Here is an 18,886-nt window from a genome sequence, read left to right as displayed (position 1 = left end):
TTATAATTGACATTGTTGATCATATCGACTGATCCTTGCAGCCCTACTGAATAGCGAACAAAGATTGTCACCAAAGCTTGGTTTCCATTAACCTTTTCACCATTGGATAAATTAAATAAATGTATTTTTTTCTTCCTTCTGTATAAATTATTGAGTCTGTTTACATAATTTTGATTGCTAAATATTTAATACATCTATGTATACACTCCATTATTAGCTATAGCTCTCTTCAGTATCTACTATGTGCCCATCACCTACTCACACTCATAACTCAGAACCTGTTTTTACAGTAGCTATAGCTCCACATTATCTCTCCATACTGTTGTTTTTGTTTTGTTATTTGTTTGTACTGAGCGGGTCGACCCGAGTGGGATGGGTTTCTCTGACTGAGACTTGATTCCTTCTAAGGTTTCTTCCTCTTAATGTAAGGGAGGTTTTTCTTGCCACTATTGTCATCACGATTATTGGCATCTCTGTGGTGCTGCTCATAAGAGGTGTGGACCTGTTTTTCTCTATAAAGCTGCTTTGTGACATTAACATTAACATTTGTTGTAAAAAGGCGCTATTTAAATGCATTTCAATTGAACTGAATTGAATTGAATTGAAGGAACATCTTTACCATCTTCTTTATTCATATTACATGAATTAGAGCCGTCACTATCCTGTCGATTATTGTTAATTTCTTGACTAATCGAATAATCAGAGTTTAAACAAGGACAAAGAGTAAAAATGCAAATCATCTTTGAAAAGTTTTAACTGGCCAAAAATAACAGATGATGCATTTGAACACCATATTTTCATGTAATTTGCCAACCAATTACTATTGATTAAGTGGAAAATAAGGAAGGATGGCTATATAGGATATTCGAATAATCGTATAATCTTATAATCGTGACGTCTCTTCACATATAACAGACTCTAAGGTCTGGAGCTGGAGCTTTCCTGGGGATTGTTTAGGCTATGTAGAAACTTAACACACACACACGCCCACACACACACACACACACACACAGAAAGAGAGAGAGAGCGAAATACAGAGAGAGTGAGCACATCAGCAGCCTCGTGTCACTGGAGCTGCTGCATCTCCGCTCACTGGCTCCTCTGCTCCTCGTTCTTCTTCATTCTTCAGCCTCGCTCCCATCTCCGCCCCGCCCCCTTCCTCTGCTTCCCTCTCTCATTAAAACACACCCCTCCAGCCGCGGCCAGCACACACTCACACGAGCGGCTGGCACGAGCGGCAGTGTCCGAGAGCGCGAGCTTGGCTCACGCGAGAGCAACGCTCGGGAACTTCGCTTCGGCCGTGAAATCCTCGGATAATCGCTTCAGCGTTGGGCTGCTGACTGCGGAGCGCTCGCGCTGCGTGCCTCTCCCCGCTCGGGCATGTTGGAGGACTGAAGAGGACAGAATTGAACTCCTGCTTTCTTACAAAGAGGTACACTTTTCACTATACACTGCCTGCACCACTGTACCCTGTATCTGTACGGGTCATTCACCCTGAATTACACTGTATTACACTGATGCTACAAATGGTGTTAAGCCACTGCCTTCTATGTGTGGTTCACATAAATGGCAATAACCAGAATAGCCTGTGTGTTGGAGACATTGGGCTTAGATGTTTATTGGTTGAAAATGTGTAATTTATCAAATTATCAGGCAATTTAGACATGTATTATTATTATTATTATTATTATTATTATTATTATTATTATTATTATTATTATTATTATTATTGTTGTTGTTAATATTGTTAATATTAATATTATTATTCTTCACAAAACGATTTAATGTGCCAATTAAGAATGTATTTATCATTCTTGAAATAACACCTATATGCTTAAAATCCAATAGAGTTTACACACATATTCATACACATACATGCATGCGTTCAGGAATAACACTATGTATATAGAGAGCTGTATACCTTTATATGTGTATATACAGTATATTCACTATTATCTGCTATTCTACAGCATATTTTTATATCTACAAGTCATAGCTACCATAGTACCTCACCTTGCTTATTTATTATATTTAAGGGTATGTAGCTGAACGTTTATTTACTGTGTAAAACAGAGCAGTACTATAATAATGAATGTATTACTGTATACATGTTTATGAGTATAAACACTACACACAATACTATACTATTATAGTTGTATACAAATTATTTCTGCATCTGTGCAGGTGTTAACTTGTGTATGTTTTTGCTATTTTTGCTATTTGTTACTGGGTGCTCTTTACATTTATCTGTATATCTGTATAATTAGTGTAGTATTAATGCAGTTTTATTATGTACTGTATAGCGTATGTATCAGTCTACACATATTTTAATACTAATACCTTAGTGCCTTGTGTTCCCTTGTTATTGTATGCCCTTGGAATATAACATTGCATGCATTAATGTTGGAACTTCATATACTGTAACTATAATACAGAGAAATACAGTAATACTTCATATACAGCTGTATACATTTTTATGTGTATGTACATATTTCATACATAGTATTATTCTGTATTATAAAGTCTTTGTCTACACGTTCCCTTCTTGTTGGGTGATGTTTATATGTAGATTTTATATAGAAACCAATGGCAGTACAGAAACCCTTGTACAAGGTTGCTAAAAAGCACAGTGTAAAGGTATGATTGGTGATGTGTAGACATTGTGGTTTTGGCTGCGATCTGTCACAGCTGTGACCGATTTAAATTAATTATCAGCCGGCATCAGGTGCCATGTATCACCTTTTCTCTCTCTAACACATTTAGCTTGGGTAAGAACTACATTTGTGTCTGCACAGCATTAGTGGAAACCCAATTAAACCCGCCCCGCAGGGTCGTTGACATCCAGCAGGGACCAAGGGACGCGTATCGGTTACATGGAAATTACGACTGATTGGATTTGAATGCGCACTATATGGGCGACCAGATGGTAGCCGGTGACACTGACACACTTAATGTTGACTTTGTGCCCAGTGCTCGTCTCTTTGTTGGTTTTGCCTTGGCTGTGTGGAGTGGTTGTGGTGTTTGCTTTTAAAACTTTTTTTCCTCCTTTTTTCCCTTCCCCTTCTGCACTTTTTTCGGCCGCTTTTGAACACCTGGTAATGATTAAACTCGCTTGCATTCCGGGCGGCTAGACATCAGAGACAGTTCCAGTGGGATTTGTGTGTGTATAAGTGTGTGTGTTTGCAGAATGACATCATGTTCTCTCGTCTGTTCTTGCTTTGGCTTTGGCTCTCTGAGGATTTGGCTGATATTGATCAGCCGAGTTAGTGACATGTAACTAACCCCATACGTACCTTGTTGTATCTACAAGTCAAGTCTGCTTTTTAAACTACAGTGCTCTGAGTGAAAGACCAGTACTTTGGGTGTGGGTCCTTTCTTGTCAGTGAAACTGTTTCTGTTCTGTGTTCTGTTCTGACTGGATGTTTTGATGTCCTTCTTATAGGATTCAATGAAAATGTCTGTCTGCGTCCACGAGAACCGCAAGTCGCGGGCCAGCACGGGCTCCATGAACATCTACCTTTTCCACAAGTCCTCATATGCTGACAGTGTCCTGATGCACCTGAATGTGCTCCGGCAGCAACGGCTCTTCACTGATGTGCTACTCCATGCCGGAAGCCGTTCTTTCCCCTGCCATCGGGCTGTGCTGGCTGCCTGCAGCCGGTACTTTGAGGCAATGTTCAGTGGCGGGCTGAGAGAAAGCCAGGCTAAGGAAGTAGACTTCAGGGATTCCATTCATCCAGAGGTATAAGACATTGTTTATTATATATGTATTTATTGTATTACATTACTTTTGAGAGTTGGTAAATATTCTTGAGACTTACATCAGTTTACCCCACCTACCAGGTATTGGAGCTTCTGTTGGATTACGCATACTCGTCACGCGTGGTAATCAACGAGGAGAATGCTGAGTCTCTGCTAGAGGCAGGCGACATGCTGGAGTTTCAAGACATCCGTGATGCCTGCGCTGAGTTCCTGGAGAAGAACCTTCATCCATCCAACTGCCTGGGTATGCTCCTTCTGTCTGATGCCCACCAGTGCACCCAGCTGTCCCAGCTATCTTGGAGCATGTGTCTCAGTAACTTTCCAGCCATCTGCAAGACAGAGGAGTTTCTGCAGCTTCCCAAAGACATGCTTGTACAACTGCTCTCACACGAGGAGCTGGAGACAGAAGATGAGAGGCTGGTCTATGAGTCAGCACTCAACTGGGTGAACTATGACCTGGAACGACGACACTGCCACTTGCCAGAACTGTTGCGCACTGTACGCCTTGCCCTTCTGCCTGCCATCTTTCTCATGGAGAATGTCTCCACAGAGGAGCTCATCAACAGTCAGGTCAAGAGCAAGGAGCTGGTGGACGAGGCCATCCGTTGCAAGCTACGCATCTTGCAGAATGATGGCGTGGTCAACAGCCCTTGTGCCAGGCCACGCAAGACCAGCCATGCCCTTTTTCTGCTTGGTGGTCCTACTTTTATGTGTGACAAGCTCTACTTGGTGGACCAGAAGGCCAAGGAGATCATCCCAAAGGCAGATATTCCAAGTCCACGCAAGGAATTCAGCGCGTGTGCGATCGGCTGCAAGGTCTACGTGACCGGTGGTCGAGGCTCTGAAAACGGTGTGTCCAAGGATGTTTGGGTGTACGATACCTTGCACGAAGAGTGGTCTAAAGCAGCACCAATGCTGATAGCTCGATTTGGCCATGGCTCAGCAGAACTGAGGCACTGTCTGTATGTGGTCGGTGGTCACACAGCTGCGACTGGCTGCCTTCCAGCCTCGCCGTCTGTCTCCTTGAAGCAGGTGGAGCAGTATGACCCAGTTGCCAACAAGTGGAGCATGGTGGCACCTCTACGTGAAGGTGTTAGTAACGCAGCAGTTGTCAGTGTCAAACTCAAGCTGTTTGCCTTTGGAGGAACAAGCGTGGCTCACGACAAGCTGCCCAAGGTCCAGTGCTATGACCCACTGGAGAACCACTGGACTGTCCCAGCATCATGCCCACAGCCGTGGCGCTACACTGCGGCTGCTGTGTTAGGGAACCAGATCTTTGTAATGGGCGGTGACACTGAGTTCTCCGCCTGTTCTGCTTACAAGTTTAGCAGCGAAACCTACCAGTGGACTAAAGTAGGTGATGTTACAGCTAAGCGAATGAGCTGCCAGGCAGTAGCCTCGGGAAACAAACTTTACGTAGTTGGTGGCTATTTCGGAACACAGCGCTGCAAAACACTAGACTGCTACGATCCTACATTGGATGCCTGGAACAGCATAACCACTGTACCCTATTCCCTAATCCCCACTGCCTTCGTCAGCACCTGGAAGCACCTCCCAGCCTGACATCTGCATGCCTTGGCTGTACATTGACCTTCCTTCATCCTGTGAGGTAGGTATGCTAGCCAAAAAAAGTGATTTTCCTGGCAATTCTCCACTGTAGAGGTACAAGCATCCATCAAAATTGGAGGTCCTTTCATATCAAGGCTATATTCATGAGCAGGTTGATGGATTTACAGGTAGGATATAATTAGGTTAACTTCAAAGGGATTGTACAGCTCAGTCCCATGTAGAGCTTTTATGAATGGAGTAAAAATCTTGAAAGAATTACTCACTGAAACATGAGGGAATTCCTGGAGGAAGTTTTAATGAGACGTGTCAAGCCACTGCCAATTAAGGTCACAAACCTGTTAAGATAATATCTGATAATGGATTGTTTTTAAGGCTTAATTTCAAGCCTCTAACTGGACAAATTGCATGTTTACACAAATCCCTGTGCTCATTATAAAGCCTGGAGGCTGGCGCAGCATTTATTTATCTATTTATTTCATTACAAAACTTGCGCTCCTTTTTCTTTTGTTAAACCTGGAAAAGGTCCAGATTGGAATAAAAACTATAGACCTAGGGTTTTGCAGTGACCATTGTTTATGCTGATATGTAATTTAATTTGTATTTAAAAATCCCATCTATTTCCTGATCTCACCCCGGCTTCTGCGTACAAGGGCAGAGATCCTTATTAAATCAGAACCAAATTGAGTATTGATGGAATAATTAGATTGCTCCATGATTCAGTGAGAAGGCAGCGCATGCTTGGAATATCAACCAGTACCGTTTACCGTTTGCTCATTGGCCCTTTCACCTCAACATCTTTATCTGAATTTAGTTCAGTCATTTGGGTTGGCTTTGTTAACTGCTGTCAGCTAACCTCTGGGGGCGGGGGGTTGGGTGTTTTGACTGAAATGCACACTAATTGCTATGTTCTAGCATAGTCAATATAGCTATTGGTTTGGACAGTTCTTGAAAGCATATGTGCTGTATATGGTGTAGTTGGCATACAGTATGTAATGATGCAGTCAGCCTCATTTACTCTATTTGCCTCAAACATTAGATGTGTATAGTATGAACACATATAGTAATATAGGAATTGTAGGGGTATCAAAATAATTGGTTAAAGAAATTAGTAGGACACATATTTAGATAGTTACACATATTTAAAACTGGTATGTGTTGACATCTTTATTGCACTCCAGCCAGAGACCCCTAAAACATTTACACTTGAAAGTTTGATTCAGTACAGCAAAATAATACAATTTCATTTTGTCCAGACAAAAGGTTTCACATCTCTTTGACACCGCCTGATGTGGTACAATGAGAGTATTTTCATTCACTCAATTATCTGATTCTAAGTGGATTTCTGCAGTTATCTGATTTTTCATGTGGTCATGTAAACAACATGCTCCGATTTCTAATTTTGGATTAAGGCCTAGAAATCCAATTTGGAGCTGGAAATTAGCACAGTAATCAGATTTCTCAGCAAATATACAAGTACTTAGATTTTCTTTTTCGTTTTTCTCAAGTCTGTCTATGCACCCATACGCAACCTCGGTCAAAACCATAAAAAATAAAAAGCTTTGTTGCCTAGTAAAGTAGGTTGATGTTTACAAAAAGCTGCAGTACCAAGTTTGCATTTTACTGACAAAATCTGAGTTTCAGCAGGTAGTGGACTGAGTGCATTTAAACACACTTGTAGGTTATTTGTCTTGATAATTAGACTAATTTCTGACCAAATCAACCCCAAAAAACGCACCCCCAACATTCAGTCAGAATCTTCTGCCAACAACTACAAATGTCTTTGTTCTTTTAGAATTCTTTTAAAATGTGGTATAGGTCAGGCACTATACATGATTTACCTGATTTCGATGGTTGCATATATTGTTTCCATGCTAAGGTCATTGCAGGGTTGCTGTGGAAAACTGCACCCAGACTAACAGCATATATTTGTTAGCAGTGGGCTAGCAAGCTAGTTACAGTGTATGTGTGCCTGGTCTCTATTGCCTGGCTGATACAGTGACTGCACTGTATCTGATCTCTTTCCAGCTTTGAAAATCAGCAGCATGGCTAAGACACACAGAGAGGAAGAGAGATGAGTGATATGTAGACCTTCCTAGAGCTTGAAAGGAGAGCTAGAACCCAAGGTTTAGCTGTCTGTGCGGTGACAGACATAGAACCAAAACAGCTGGTGCTGTGGGACACAATTGCAGTATTGCACAATTTCACTGTGTGTGCATCTTAGTGTGTGTACACACTGTACATTTGTGCATGGGAAATGTAGATTGAGCGAGATCCATGTGTGTGTATGTGTGTTTTGAGCCGCCTCTCCGGGGACGTCTAGTTGAGTTATGATTGTGCCACGTGGGGCGTAGCACCATGGGTAATTGAAACAGAATAGAAGACTTTTATTGTCCCTGGGGGGGAAATTTGTCTAAGGGTGGAGAGAGGAGGAAAGAGACAGAGCGAGAATAAGAAAGGAGGCAGAACATAACATGCGAGAGCTGGATAGAGGGAGTAATTAGATCCACAATATGCATGGCAACGTGCTATCATGCTAACATGAGGGCCAAATCAGCTTCTAGCACCTGCATTGATTGGACAGTCTGTCCAGGTTAATAAAGCTCATGGACTTTATTAACATGCAAGTCAGAATGAATAAAACAATGACCACAGCTTACGAAACTAAAGGCAATGAAGAAAACAATAGAAAAGTAGAAAAACAAAGATTTTACGGGTTTACTTAAAATCTGCTTACAATAGCTAAAAAAAAAGTAACCACGTTCTTTCAGGCTAAAAAAATATACCTAACAACCCTGTGCCAATTTACATACAAAATGTACCTCATATATTATCAGCAAGAAGCTTTTAGAATAGCTCCCTGCTCTAGCATGCGTATGCTAAGGCTGTGGTATCTTCTAATGAGGCCAGAAGCTGGGAAAGAGATGAGATAACAGGCTCCATATTCAAAGGCAGAATGTGCCAGGTCCATCTGCAGTTAATCGAGAGAGAGAGAGAGGGGGGAGAGAGGGGGGGGGGGGGGTGGCTCGGTATGAGGGAACAAGATAGGCGAGGCATTTGTTCTTGTTTAACAAAAACATCCACAAGGAGGTTCACTCCCAAAGTATGTTCTTGAGGAACATCTGGGAGAACACATATCCAAAGATGTGAACAAAGGACCCATATGTAGTATCAGATAGAAACATAGATGGCATTAATATTATGATTGATCAGTGTTTGATCAGCAGCTACCTAATATAATGGTCATGTTAATTTTACCAATGACCAATTTTCCATTCGGTCTTTATCCCTCAGACTTGGTCATTTTTCTTTACCGTGGGACTTAATATTTTAGTATTTCAAGCTCTGTTCTGATTGGCTGCCCTGTATGATACTTTACTCAAAAGGAATAGTTCTTAAAAAGTTGACGTCAATGAGCTGGACTGGCTGAAAACAGTGGCTGTATGTAAATAAGGTTCATTTTATGATAACACAATAACTGTGGTTTAAAAAACAGGCTGTTTTAACAGCTTATTTACTATGTATAGATTGGACAGTTAATAATTTTAATTTCAGATAAGGGAGAGGAGTTTCATGATATGGCCCTTTTAAGAGCACGATTTTAAAGTTTTTTATGGTCTTAAAACGGATACTTTTTGTTGACTACTGTTTGAAAATTAGTAGTGATTACTGAATAATGCACCTCAAATAGGAATCTATGGTAGTAGTGGAGTTTTTTTTTTTTTTTTTGACATTTGCCAACTTGCTTTGGAGAATAACAAGTAAACCAGTAAATTAACTGAAGCTTTTGTCTTATTTGGGTAAGAGGTTTAAAACATTCTTTAAACCATGTGAAATTTGTGTTTGCACTTTTTCTGCGTGGCTCATGTGTTCGTAACTAAGTGGACAAGTCATACAGTAAAATGAACCTCTCTGTCTGGGGAGCTGTAAGTCCAGCAGACGAAACAAACTTGCTCTGACTTTATTAGACCTCTTCACACTGGAGAGATAACAGGAAGCGGGACTGACTCAACTTTCTTGAACCCTTAGGAGTCATAGGAAACAGTTCCTGAAACAAGATTAAAAAGTTCTGTGGATTTTTATGTTCAACAGCTGCTGATACAATTACATTTGAATACTACAGCAAAACAAAAGGAACATCCCCCAAATTCTGTGTGTTAAACAGGGCAAAAAGTAGGAGTGTGAAGCTGCCAAGCAAGCTTACTCCATTCCTGACCCCCTAAAGGTTAGGCATTCATCTTCTCTTCTTAAAGGCTCAGTGACCAAATCTGTTATAGTGTATGTGTGCGTGTGTGTGAGTGTGTGTGCCTGGAATGCCGCCCACCTTGAGTGGGCAGTTAATTTCAAAGTGGAGGTCCTTTTCTTTTGTCCATTGGGACATTCCTATGCATTTAAATGACCATGAAGTGTTCTTAGTTAGCTGACCCCCACCCTCACCCCCTCCTCCCCTTTGTGAGAATGAGATGGCTCACCGCTGGCCAGAAGAGTGGGAGGAGAAGGAAAGAGAGGAGGAAAGGAGGATAAGAAGGAGAAGGCTGGAGGAGGGAGGGTAAACAAAGCTTTCTCTCTTGCATTCTTACCCCCTGGTTGCTGCTGCCTTTTCTCACACTCTTCCTCGCACTATCTCTGTCCCATGGGAACTTGTTTGGCTACAGGCGTCCTCCGTTTCCTGCTACAGAAGGCTGTGCATAATTCATACCGGCGCACACACATATTCACGTCTGTGGTTCTGCAGTGTCAAGACACAGGGTCATACATATGTTTCCTATATACTGCTGAAAATATATACAAAAACAAATACACATATCCTTCTTTCCCATAGATACTCATTTATTTCCCCTTCTCTGTAGAAGAAAGCCTCTTCCCCTGTTTACTATGAACCGGAACTGGAATCCTATAGATGGGCTTCTCCAAACCCGTTTATTCAAAATAAAGCAGCTACCTTCAACACGCTCAGTGTAATTAGCTGTGTTGACCTAGAGCCAGAGGGCAAAAACCTCATATCCTCAGCACATGTGACCGAGGAATCATGATGTGCAGTTGAGAGCACAAACCAATCAACTCAGTCTGCTGCTTATCTTTATCAGCATAGGACATCCTGTCTGAAAATAAATGAATTCCAGATATTATTATAACACTGTTTCCACATTTGCTGGACAAACATTAGGACATACGGATGATTACCACATAATTACATTTAACCCAAAACTGAACCCTATAATTGCCTATAATGCAACAAATCTTTCCATACGAGTTGTAGTATTAGTTCTCATAGGTCACATCTTGTTGAAACACATGAAGATGTACAGCTCTGGAAAAAATAAAGAAACCACCTCAGTTTCTGAATCAGTTTCTCTGATGTATGCAGAGCATTCAGACCTCAAATAATGCAAAGAAAACAAGTTTATATTCATAAAGTTTTAAGAGTTCAGAAATCAATATTTGGTGTAATAATCCTGGTTTTTAATCACAGTTTTTATGCATCCTGTCATGTTCTCCTCCACCAGTCTTACACACTGCTTTTTATACCTTTATGCCACTCCTGGTGCAAAAAATCAAGCAGTTCAGCTTGGTTTGATGGCTTGTGATCATACATCTTCCTCTTGATTATATTCTAGAGGTTTTCAATTTGGTAAAATCAAAGAAACTCATAATTTGTAATTGGTCTCTTATTTTTTCCAGAGCTGTATTATCCAAAGTGCCAATTCTACACTTACAATCAAAACTGTATTTGTATAACAAAATAGAAGATAGGATCTTCCATTATGTGAATTACTTTATATTTCTGCTTTTAAATATTTTGTGTGGGCTTTTAGAGGAGTAAAACCTTTTGTGAATTTTATTCCTATTACCACTGTTAACACCACTTTTTGACTGAAGTTGTCCTTAAATATACATTTTACATAATCATATCATGTTCAATTATGCTGACATATTGATATGTTGTATATAATGGTAACTACACCATTTGGTACCTGGTACCTGCTTCATTACCACAGCTTCCCCAGAAACCAGTTTGGTACAAAATTGAGAAGCCACAAAAATGTGCAAGGCAGAGTGTCTCCCAAGACCAGGGTTGAGAAACACTGGTATAAAGTAATTAATTATTTTTTTCTTGGCAGTTGGCATTCTGCAAGGTTTACACAACTATGCAGGAACCATGAGTGAGCAGCTAGTAAAAAGTACTTTATTTCACATACTAGAAAATACATATCCAGAGTAATGGACCAATAGGAATACTCCAAAATGAGGTGAAAAGAATAATAATAAAATCTTTTTACCTATCTCCTGCAAAGCTGTAGAAGGTTTGGAGTTATACTACTGTGATGTTATCCAAAAACCGAACACTGAAAAACCGAAAAGGTTTGTTTCCCAGGAAAATAAAACATCTTCAGTGTGGGGTTCTTCACCTTTAGGAATAAAGGGCCGGTGTCCAGCACAGTCTTGTGGCAGAACCCTCTGAGATCAGAATTGGAGAGCCCTGATTGTGTGTGTGTGTGTATACACGCACGAGTGAATGTATGCCAGGCATGCAGCGGAGGTCATTAGTCCAAGCTCTGCGCCATTGACTAGCAGCTCCATGCTGTCTTAAAGCAGGACTCATGCTTCAGGGAGCTCTTTGTGTCCAGCACAACCTCTGGAGAAGCTCCACCCTGCCGACTCCTGCATATCGAGCTGGACAATGAGTGGGTCATTAGAGTGATGAATGGATGGATAGCTGGCTGGCTGGATGGATGGATGGATAGATGGGTGATTTGAGTCTCGCTTTCCGTCTTTTTTCCCGGGTTGTTATTAGCGAGCTTGCTTGCTAATTGCTGAAGGCTTGGCTGTGAGTGTGGTGCACAGCTAGCTTTCACACTAATGGGGAACTAGTTGTGAAAATGGTCAGGTAAAGTGCACATGACAGATGTTTCCATACGTCGAGTCATGACAGACCAACAACACGCGAGAGTGATAGTAAAAACTGATGGCTGCAAACTGCTGTAGCTCCTTCTCCTAGTCAAACGTCTACATGGAAGCCAGTAGACTAGGGGATGTAATCCTGTAAACAGAATATGATCTGCAGTTAACATATTCCTGAATCAATTAAAGACGTAGATCAACTGTAGATTGAATACTAATCAGGAAGTTGGTCAAGCAGCATTTGCTAACAAATCAATGCTATCTGATTTATATTCTCTTTATTATTTTTCTGCCTGATTTTCATCATTTATCTAGTCCATAGTTTTCATAAAATCCACACATTTTAACTCCAGATTGTTCAACAACTTATTAAAACTGTAGTAAACTCTTAGGAAATCACAGCAACAGTCTTGGGTACTATACAAATTACCAGTCATGTATCACTTTTTAATTGCAACTTTCAATCAACACCATAGCAACCACCTAGAAACTGCATAGAAACTGGATACCATAGCCACTATTTAGCAACCACTTAGCAACCACCTTGGATACCACAGCGAACACCTAGCAACCACTTAGCAACACCATTGCAGCCAGCTAGCAACTCTATATAAGCCACCTGGAACTAGTTTAAAAACAAACTGCCTGAAAGTGGAAGTGCACTTTTGTATTTAATATAATATAATCATTTTATTAGTATAGTACAGTGAATTGAATGGCAGAAACCAGTGCATCTCTACTTTTTAGCTTTTTATCCCAGTCTATTAGTTACAGCAGCTTCCTGGCCCAGAATCCATAATTGAGGAGTCACTGTAGGTCAGATACGCAACCTGGCAGCGTAACAGCAGATCATGGCAAGGCATGGCCGCATTAACATAAGAGTCCTCTTTGTGCTTTTCTGCAGCAGACGTATACAGTGTCCCAGCTGCTGCTGAGGTTACAGGGTGAGTGGAGTGTGTGCGGACAGTGAGGACGTGCACCCCGCTGTTGCCTGGGTCATGCCTTTGCCCTGGGATGGCTGCCGAACAGGTGCTAGCGCACGACCCATCCAGCTCCATCTGTTTTTCCTCGAGGACGACAGGAAAGAGGGAGAACAAATGGTCAGGCTGAGGGAGGGAGTGTCTGGATTTGATCTCGCAGACTTGTTATTCTTTCCTGGAGCATGGGTCGGGCGTGTGTGCGTGTCTGTGTTTGTGTGTGTGTCTGAAATGAGAGCATTTTTGAGAAAACGTGTCTGCTCCACTTTGTTTACGAGATCCGTTAGCACAAATGTGATTCGTTATGTTGGGAACGGCGGCTTTCGTGCCTTAATAGGAAAACAGCGGCAAGTTCAGATTGACTTGGTGTTAAATCAAAAATGGCTTAAAGGGCTCCAGTCATAGGATATGAGAATTGTCCTCCCTTTTTTGGATGGAAAGTTGTTAAGTTGTTGAAGTAGAGATGTAGAGTTGATTTAGTATCCAGACATCGTTTAAGCTTTCATGTGACTTTTTTTAAACATGATCGTTATCAACTATAAACCGGTTTGTATCCATTTATCTTAGCAAAGTATTCTCAGCTATTCCTCTTTGCTTACACCACATTATTTCCTGTTTGAGGGTTTTCTCAGCGGGGAAAGGCTTAAATGAGTACATGGTTGTTTGAACCATAGAACGACTTTTTAGTTCCTCCTAAGTTATACAAGTGGGGGAAAGGTTCAACTTAAAAGAGGAAATAATATAAATATGACTCATTTAAACAAGCTTTTCATAATAATTTTTCTCTTCTCTCTTCACAGATTCCCTGTTTTCCCATTGTTGTTGATGTCTACTGGATTCTGACTGTGAAGATTCGACTGTGCAATTTCATCGAGACACTTTCTTCCATTAAAAGCTCGAACTTGATGTTGAAGACGTCCGATTGCAAAGCTTTCCCTTTCTTTGTGCTGCAAATTAACAGACCTACTGCTACTGCTTTGGAAAAGGCGTTTCGTAAAAAAGCTGCAACGTCATTCCTTCGTCTCTGTGGAGCTTTTGGAACATGGTCCTTGGTGTGGCAACTGAACAAACTGAAAACAAAATACTCCCAACGACCATCCGAAAAAAAGACCAAGCAGCGTCCAGCATGATTTGGTGTTCTGTGTCCATTGTGTTGGTGCATGTTGTCTGTCTTTTTTTTTTTTTTAAGAAGACTGTAAAATAAGTGGAAAAAGACTTAACATGCTTCTGAAAACAGAAGCCTCGCTTTAAGGAGCTGTGAACCAGAAGGTTCAAGAGAATAATCTTAAGACAGAGGTTGAGAACCTTGCATTCTCTGACCTGTTTTCTGCCAGTGTTTCCATATAAAGCCTCTTTTTGCTCAGAATAAAAAGTCAGACATCTCTAAGAGGCCTTTTAGAAACATAACAAATGGAAATTGTCCTTTTTTCCTCGACCGTAAAGGATGAAAGCAGCGAGATAAACAACCTGTTTGTCCCTTATTGCCTCTGATTGAACGGGAATGGACTGATGCTGGCTTGTTCCTGACAAACAGACCCTGGCAACCTGGTGTGAAACTGGCTGTCGGAGCACATCCTGAGGCGAGGCACACACCAGCTTGTGTGTTTGTGTGTGTGTGAATGTATGTGTGTGTGTGAGAGTGTGTGAGAGAGTGTGTGTTAGTGTGGAGAAGGTCAGCATGTCCCAGCATGTTCTCCTGAGTGAGAATCCAGCTGACAAGACTCTCCATCCAGTCGTCCATTCTTCTTCCAAAAAAAAGAGACACCAAAAAAAAAAAAAACGGACGGAGCATGCCCACTGTGGACGGACTTTATTGCACGACGGACAACTAGACTGACCAACAAACTGAGACACTGTCCTTTCCTCAGTGTCTCCCTATGACCTCCATGTAGGAGATCAGGCAGCAGAGAACATTGAAGAACAAGCTGCTCTACCAGTGTGAAGTTGCTTATGAGGCTTCTTTTAAACCAAGCGTAGCCTTGTTATAAGGTGGCGAGCAGTTCTGTTCTCACACATATGGCCTGAGTGGAAAAAACGCGAAAGACAGAGCGATAGAATGATAGAGAGACAGAGAGAGTGAGAGTGGTGAGAGTTGTTCTGTCAGCTGGAGGGGGAATGTAGTCTCCATGGCAACAACAACGAGCAACCTGGAAAAAAAAGGAAAAAAATAACTTGTGAATTTTTCTTTTCCTGGAAAAAAGTGAAAAAAAAAACTGGTTGTCTTTTTATAGAATTTAAACGCTGACTTAAGGATTTAAATCTGTATTTTGTATTCATGAATTACATTTATTTGTCTTTTAAAAACTTGAGAGGTGGTAAGATTTGCTGTTGAAATACATTTCTAAAAAATTATTTCATTACTTTTCAAAAACAAACTTTTTAAGATTAAAAAAAATTCAGATCCATACATTTTCAGATTTAAAAAATCTGATTCAAATCTGTCTGATTTAGAACTTTGTGAGATGATGCTGTGATTGGTTTAATTGTGTATTCAATAAGATCAGATGGCTCATCTCTAGCCTAAATTCCTGTTTCTGAGTTTCAAAACAGATATTTATAATTTGTAGAGGTGTGCCAAAAAATCGATTCACATAAGAATCTTGATTCTCATTTACTACGATTCAGAATCGATTTAAAATGTCCCAAAATCGATTCTGAGGGGCGGGTTTTAGACTGATTTTGGGCTGGGTATTTTTGTTGGACCTGGCAACCCTGGGGATAGCGCTTGTCCTTTCAAACGGAGATCTTCCAGACACACACAGAGCGTAGGTGTTTGAGAATCACCGGTAAGATGGCAGAACAAGCACTATATTACATTAGATTAACGTGTAGTTTCAATGTTTTATGGCAGAATGCTTCATAACAAGCATAAAAAAGATCGCTAGTAGTTAGTTTCAGTAACTGTTAGCTAGCTAACTAGCTAACTTTCCAGTTCCACCTTAAATAACGCTACAGGTGGCAGCGGGCTGCAGCATTTAAGGCGGAACGGAAAAATACAATAAGCTAATCAGAGCTAATTTCAGCTCCTCATCACAGAGGAATTAAGGAATGGACCATATGAATTAATTTCTCCACCTCCTGCCCCCTTTCTGAAGAAATACAACGACCTTAAATTAACTAGTTAATCAGCAGCTGCTCCTGAACTTTAGCGCTCCACTGCTATCATCACATCAGCCCAGCAGCGTCACCTACACACCACCGCTAGTAGCCTGGTAATAAAGCAGTGTTATTTATTATTTATTTATTGTTCATTAACGTCATTGTGATATCCCAGTGATTCCTCTGTCACTGAGGACCCACATTCCTGCACATTTTATTGTTTTTGTAACACATTACCTGCTCCAGGACCAGTGTATATTATGGAGGGTTTTTTTTCAATAAGATTCATAAGCCAGAAGCAGAAATTTTTATAATTCAAATCGTTTTGAATCAAAAATCGATTTTGAATCGAATCGTGGCCCCCAAAATCGGAATCGAATCGAATCGTGAGATAGTAAACGATTCCCACCCCTAATAATTTGTGGGTTTGATTTTTTTTTTAAAAATGAAATTTTACCACCTTATTAAGTTCAATACACAAAATGCACTTTTTTTAATTAAGATACGGCATTAGCTATTTTAAGTTTATTAAAAGTCAGATACATTTAATTCAAGTATACAAAATTCACATTCAGATACTGAAGTCAGCGTTTAGGCTCTATATGTCTTAAGACCTTTTAGTGTCTGCTCATAGTCTTTTTAATTTATGAGTCTTTTTTTACGGTTGTTTTTTTTTATTGTTCATTTGAACCTATGTGTATTATTATTTTTGTATTTATTGATGATCTGCTTGCATACATATCCAGATGTACAGAAGGCGGGTTTCGTGTTTTGTGCTACACGCTACGCCGCTATGCATGGCCCATATTTGCTCTGTTACCTAAAAGCTGCTCTTTTGCACATATCTAAGCTACGTCATGCCGTTTTGGTTGGGCCAGGCTGAAATTCCTAGGGGTCAGCAAACGCTTGGCTCTCTGGCTCCACCGACCTGAAAAGAGGGAGGGAGGGGGACCAGGCTTGGGGTCGTAGGTCGTTGCCTGAAGAACAAAAAAACAGGGCTGGATGATGTCACAGGATCAGATTACCCATGGTGCAAAGGAAAAAGACAGCAGGAGGGACTGCAAGGGGGAAGGGTCGGGGGTTTGGGCTGGCTGGGTCCTCTTACATCCAGGAGACCAGGGTTTTAATTTAGTGAGGGCTTGAAGGCATCTACAACACACAAGCCCCAATTGTAATGCTTGTGTTTGTAGGCTACAATTAGTCCTTTATATCTAAAGCAGATCTTGAGGATCTTGAGGCTCTGCTCTGGTGGTCCTAAAAATATATATATATCCAAACTACACAATGTTAAAACTTTTCATTTGTTTCGATCTGAAGTAACTCTGAAGCTAGTTTCCAAATAGAACTGTAAAAGGGTGGTTCAACCAAACACTGAACCAATAATGAATCTAGTTCGGAATGCATCAATGTTATTGGAACATTGTCAGCTGATTTTGATATCTTTTATTTGGTGCTGTATCTGTCACTTTTAAATAGTCATAATCTTTCCAGAACTCAATTCCACTCAATTTTTAGGCAATTATCTGGTGATACTGATATGATTCCGATAATATTGTGCATTCCTTTTGAGCCACCTTCGCACTTATGTTTGGTTGTACCATCCATTTACCACCTGTAGTCAACAAACCTTACTTGACAGACACAGCATGCTGGCTGAATGCTAAACAGCGGCCAACATGGCCTCTTGCTGACCCCGCTACGTCAGTCCCTCTGGCAGTGCTCAAACAGGATCTGACCCAGGGTCAGCACGAGTGGTAAGGTCCCTGTGGCGCTATGTGAGAAATGTGGAAACCTACAGCTGCTCTCAGAACAGCTGGAAGTGTCATAACGTTGTAGGTGCGATTCGCAGTAGAGCGTTTGGGTGTTAAATGACGTTAGCAGACTTTGCAGCACATGGCCTCAGAACAGGGTTAAAGGAAGTCAATCACCTACACTTGCAAGCAGAGTGATTAGCATGTTCATAGAAATTTCACTGTTGCACCAGAATTGGGCTGGGTTTCCTGAAAGCATGTTATCACAAAAATGATTCCAATATGGTTCGGCAAGCGTCACACTAAACACTAGAACACTTTCTTTGGCTGAAAAAATGAAGAAATTGGTGGGTTTTGAACTCCCATAAGCTTTCAAAAAGCTATACATTACTGCCAGCATTTGGCAAATGATGCTGTTGAATGGGTCGCAAACGGAAATTACACAGACGTAAATGCTAAATTCCTAAATGCTCTTTAAAAGGGCAGACACCGTAGTGCTTAGTAACCAGTGCCAATGACATTGTTTGTATGATGCACAGCTTAGACTTCTTGACTTTTCTAACTCTGCAATACCCAAGTACTCAAGTCGAGTTGTGGAACTAGGGTGCTCCAAACACAGGGAACCTCATGTTTAGACAAGCACTAAACATGAGATTTCTTTTGAGTGAGTTTGATTCCCGGATGTTTTTAGGACGATTTTAGCCCAGGTCTTCTAATCTGGACCCTGAATCCAGTTTCCAGGCATGGATTCCTGTTGTGTTGGACAGTTAATATAATTGGTCGAAGTCCAGGACTGGGTACTAATTTTAAGGTCCAGATTTTTTTTTT

General features: G+C 40.9%; 1 protein-coding gene across 2 annotated transcripts; it reads left to right on the top strand.

The window, feature by feature from the left end:
- The first annotated feature begins 1,078 nt into the window (after positions 1–1,078).
- enc1 (ectodermal-neural cortex 1) lies at positions 1,079–18,469 on the top strand. 2 transcript variants are annotated; one of them, XR_002649683.2, is made up of 5 exons: positions 1,079–1,432; positions 3,443–3,742; positions 3,844–5,371; positions 9,494–9,553; positions 14,009–18,469. XR_002649683.2 is itself a non-coding variant. In XM_007259635.4 (4 exons), the coding sequence occupies exons 2-3, from the start codon at positions 3,449–3,451 to the stop codon at positions 5,323–5,325; spliced, it is 1,776 nt and encodes a 591-aa protein (XP_007259697.1). In that variant the 5' UTR covers positions 1,080–1,432; positions 3,443–3,448; the 3' UTR covers positions 5,326–5,371; positions 14,009–18,469. The 2 variants fall into 2 exon arrangements, 1 of the variants encoding a protein (XP_007259697.1); XM_007259635.4 differs by lacking the exon at positions 9,494–9,553 and having other exon boundaries at positions 1,080–1,432.
- Positions 18,470–18,886: the final 417 nt, after the last annotated feature.

The sequence above is a fragment of the Astyanax mexicanus genome, chromosome 1, assembly GCF_023375975.1.
Source record: "Astyanax mexicanus isolate ESR-SI-001 chromosome 1, AstMex3_surface, whole genome shotgun sequence".
NCBI lineage: Eukaryota > Metazoa > Chordata > Actinopteri > Characiformes > Acestrorhamphidae > Astyanax > Astyanax mexicanus.
This window is presented reverse-complemented; position numbering and strand designations above follow the sequence as displayed.

Excerpts from the sequence above, each read along its gene's own strand:
- enc1 (XM_007259635.4), top strand. The coding sequence starts at position 3,449 with ATGAAAATGTCTGTCTGCGTCCACGAGAACCGCAAGTCGCGGGCCAGC. Across the intron at positions 3,743-3,843 it reads GGGATTCCATTCATCCAGAG|GTATTGGAGCTTCTGTTGGA; the intron begins GTATAAGACATT and ends CCCACCTACCAG.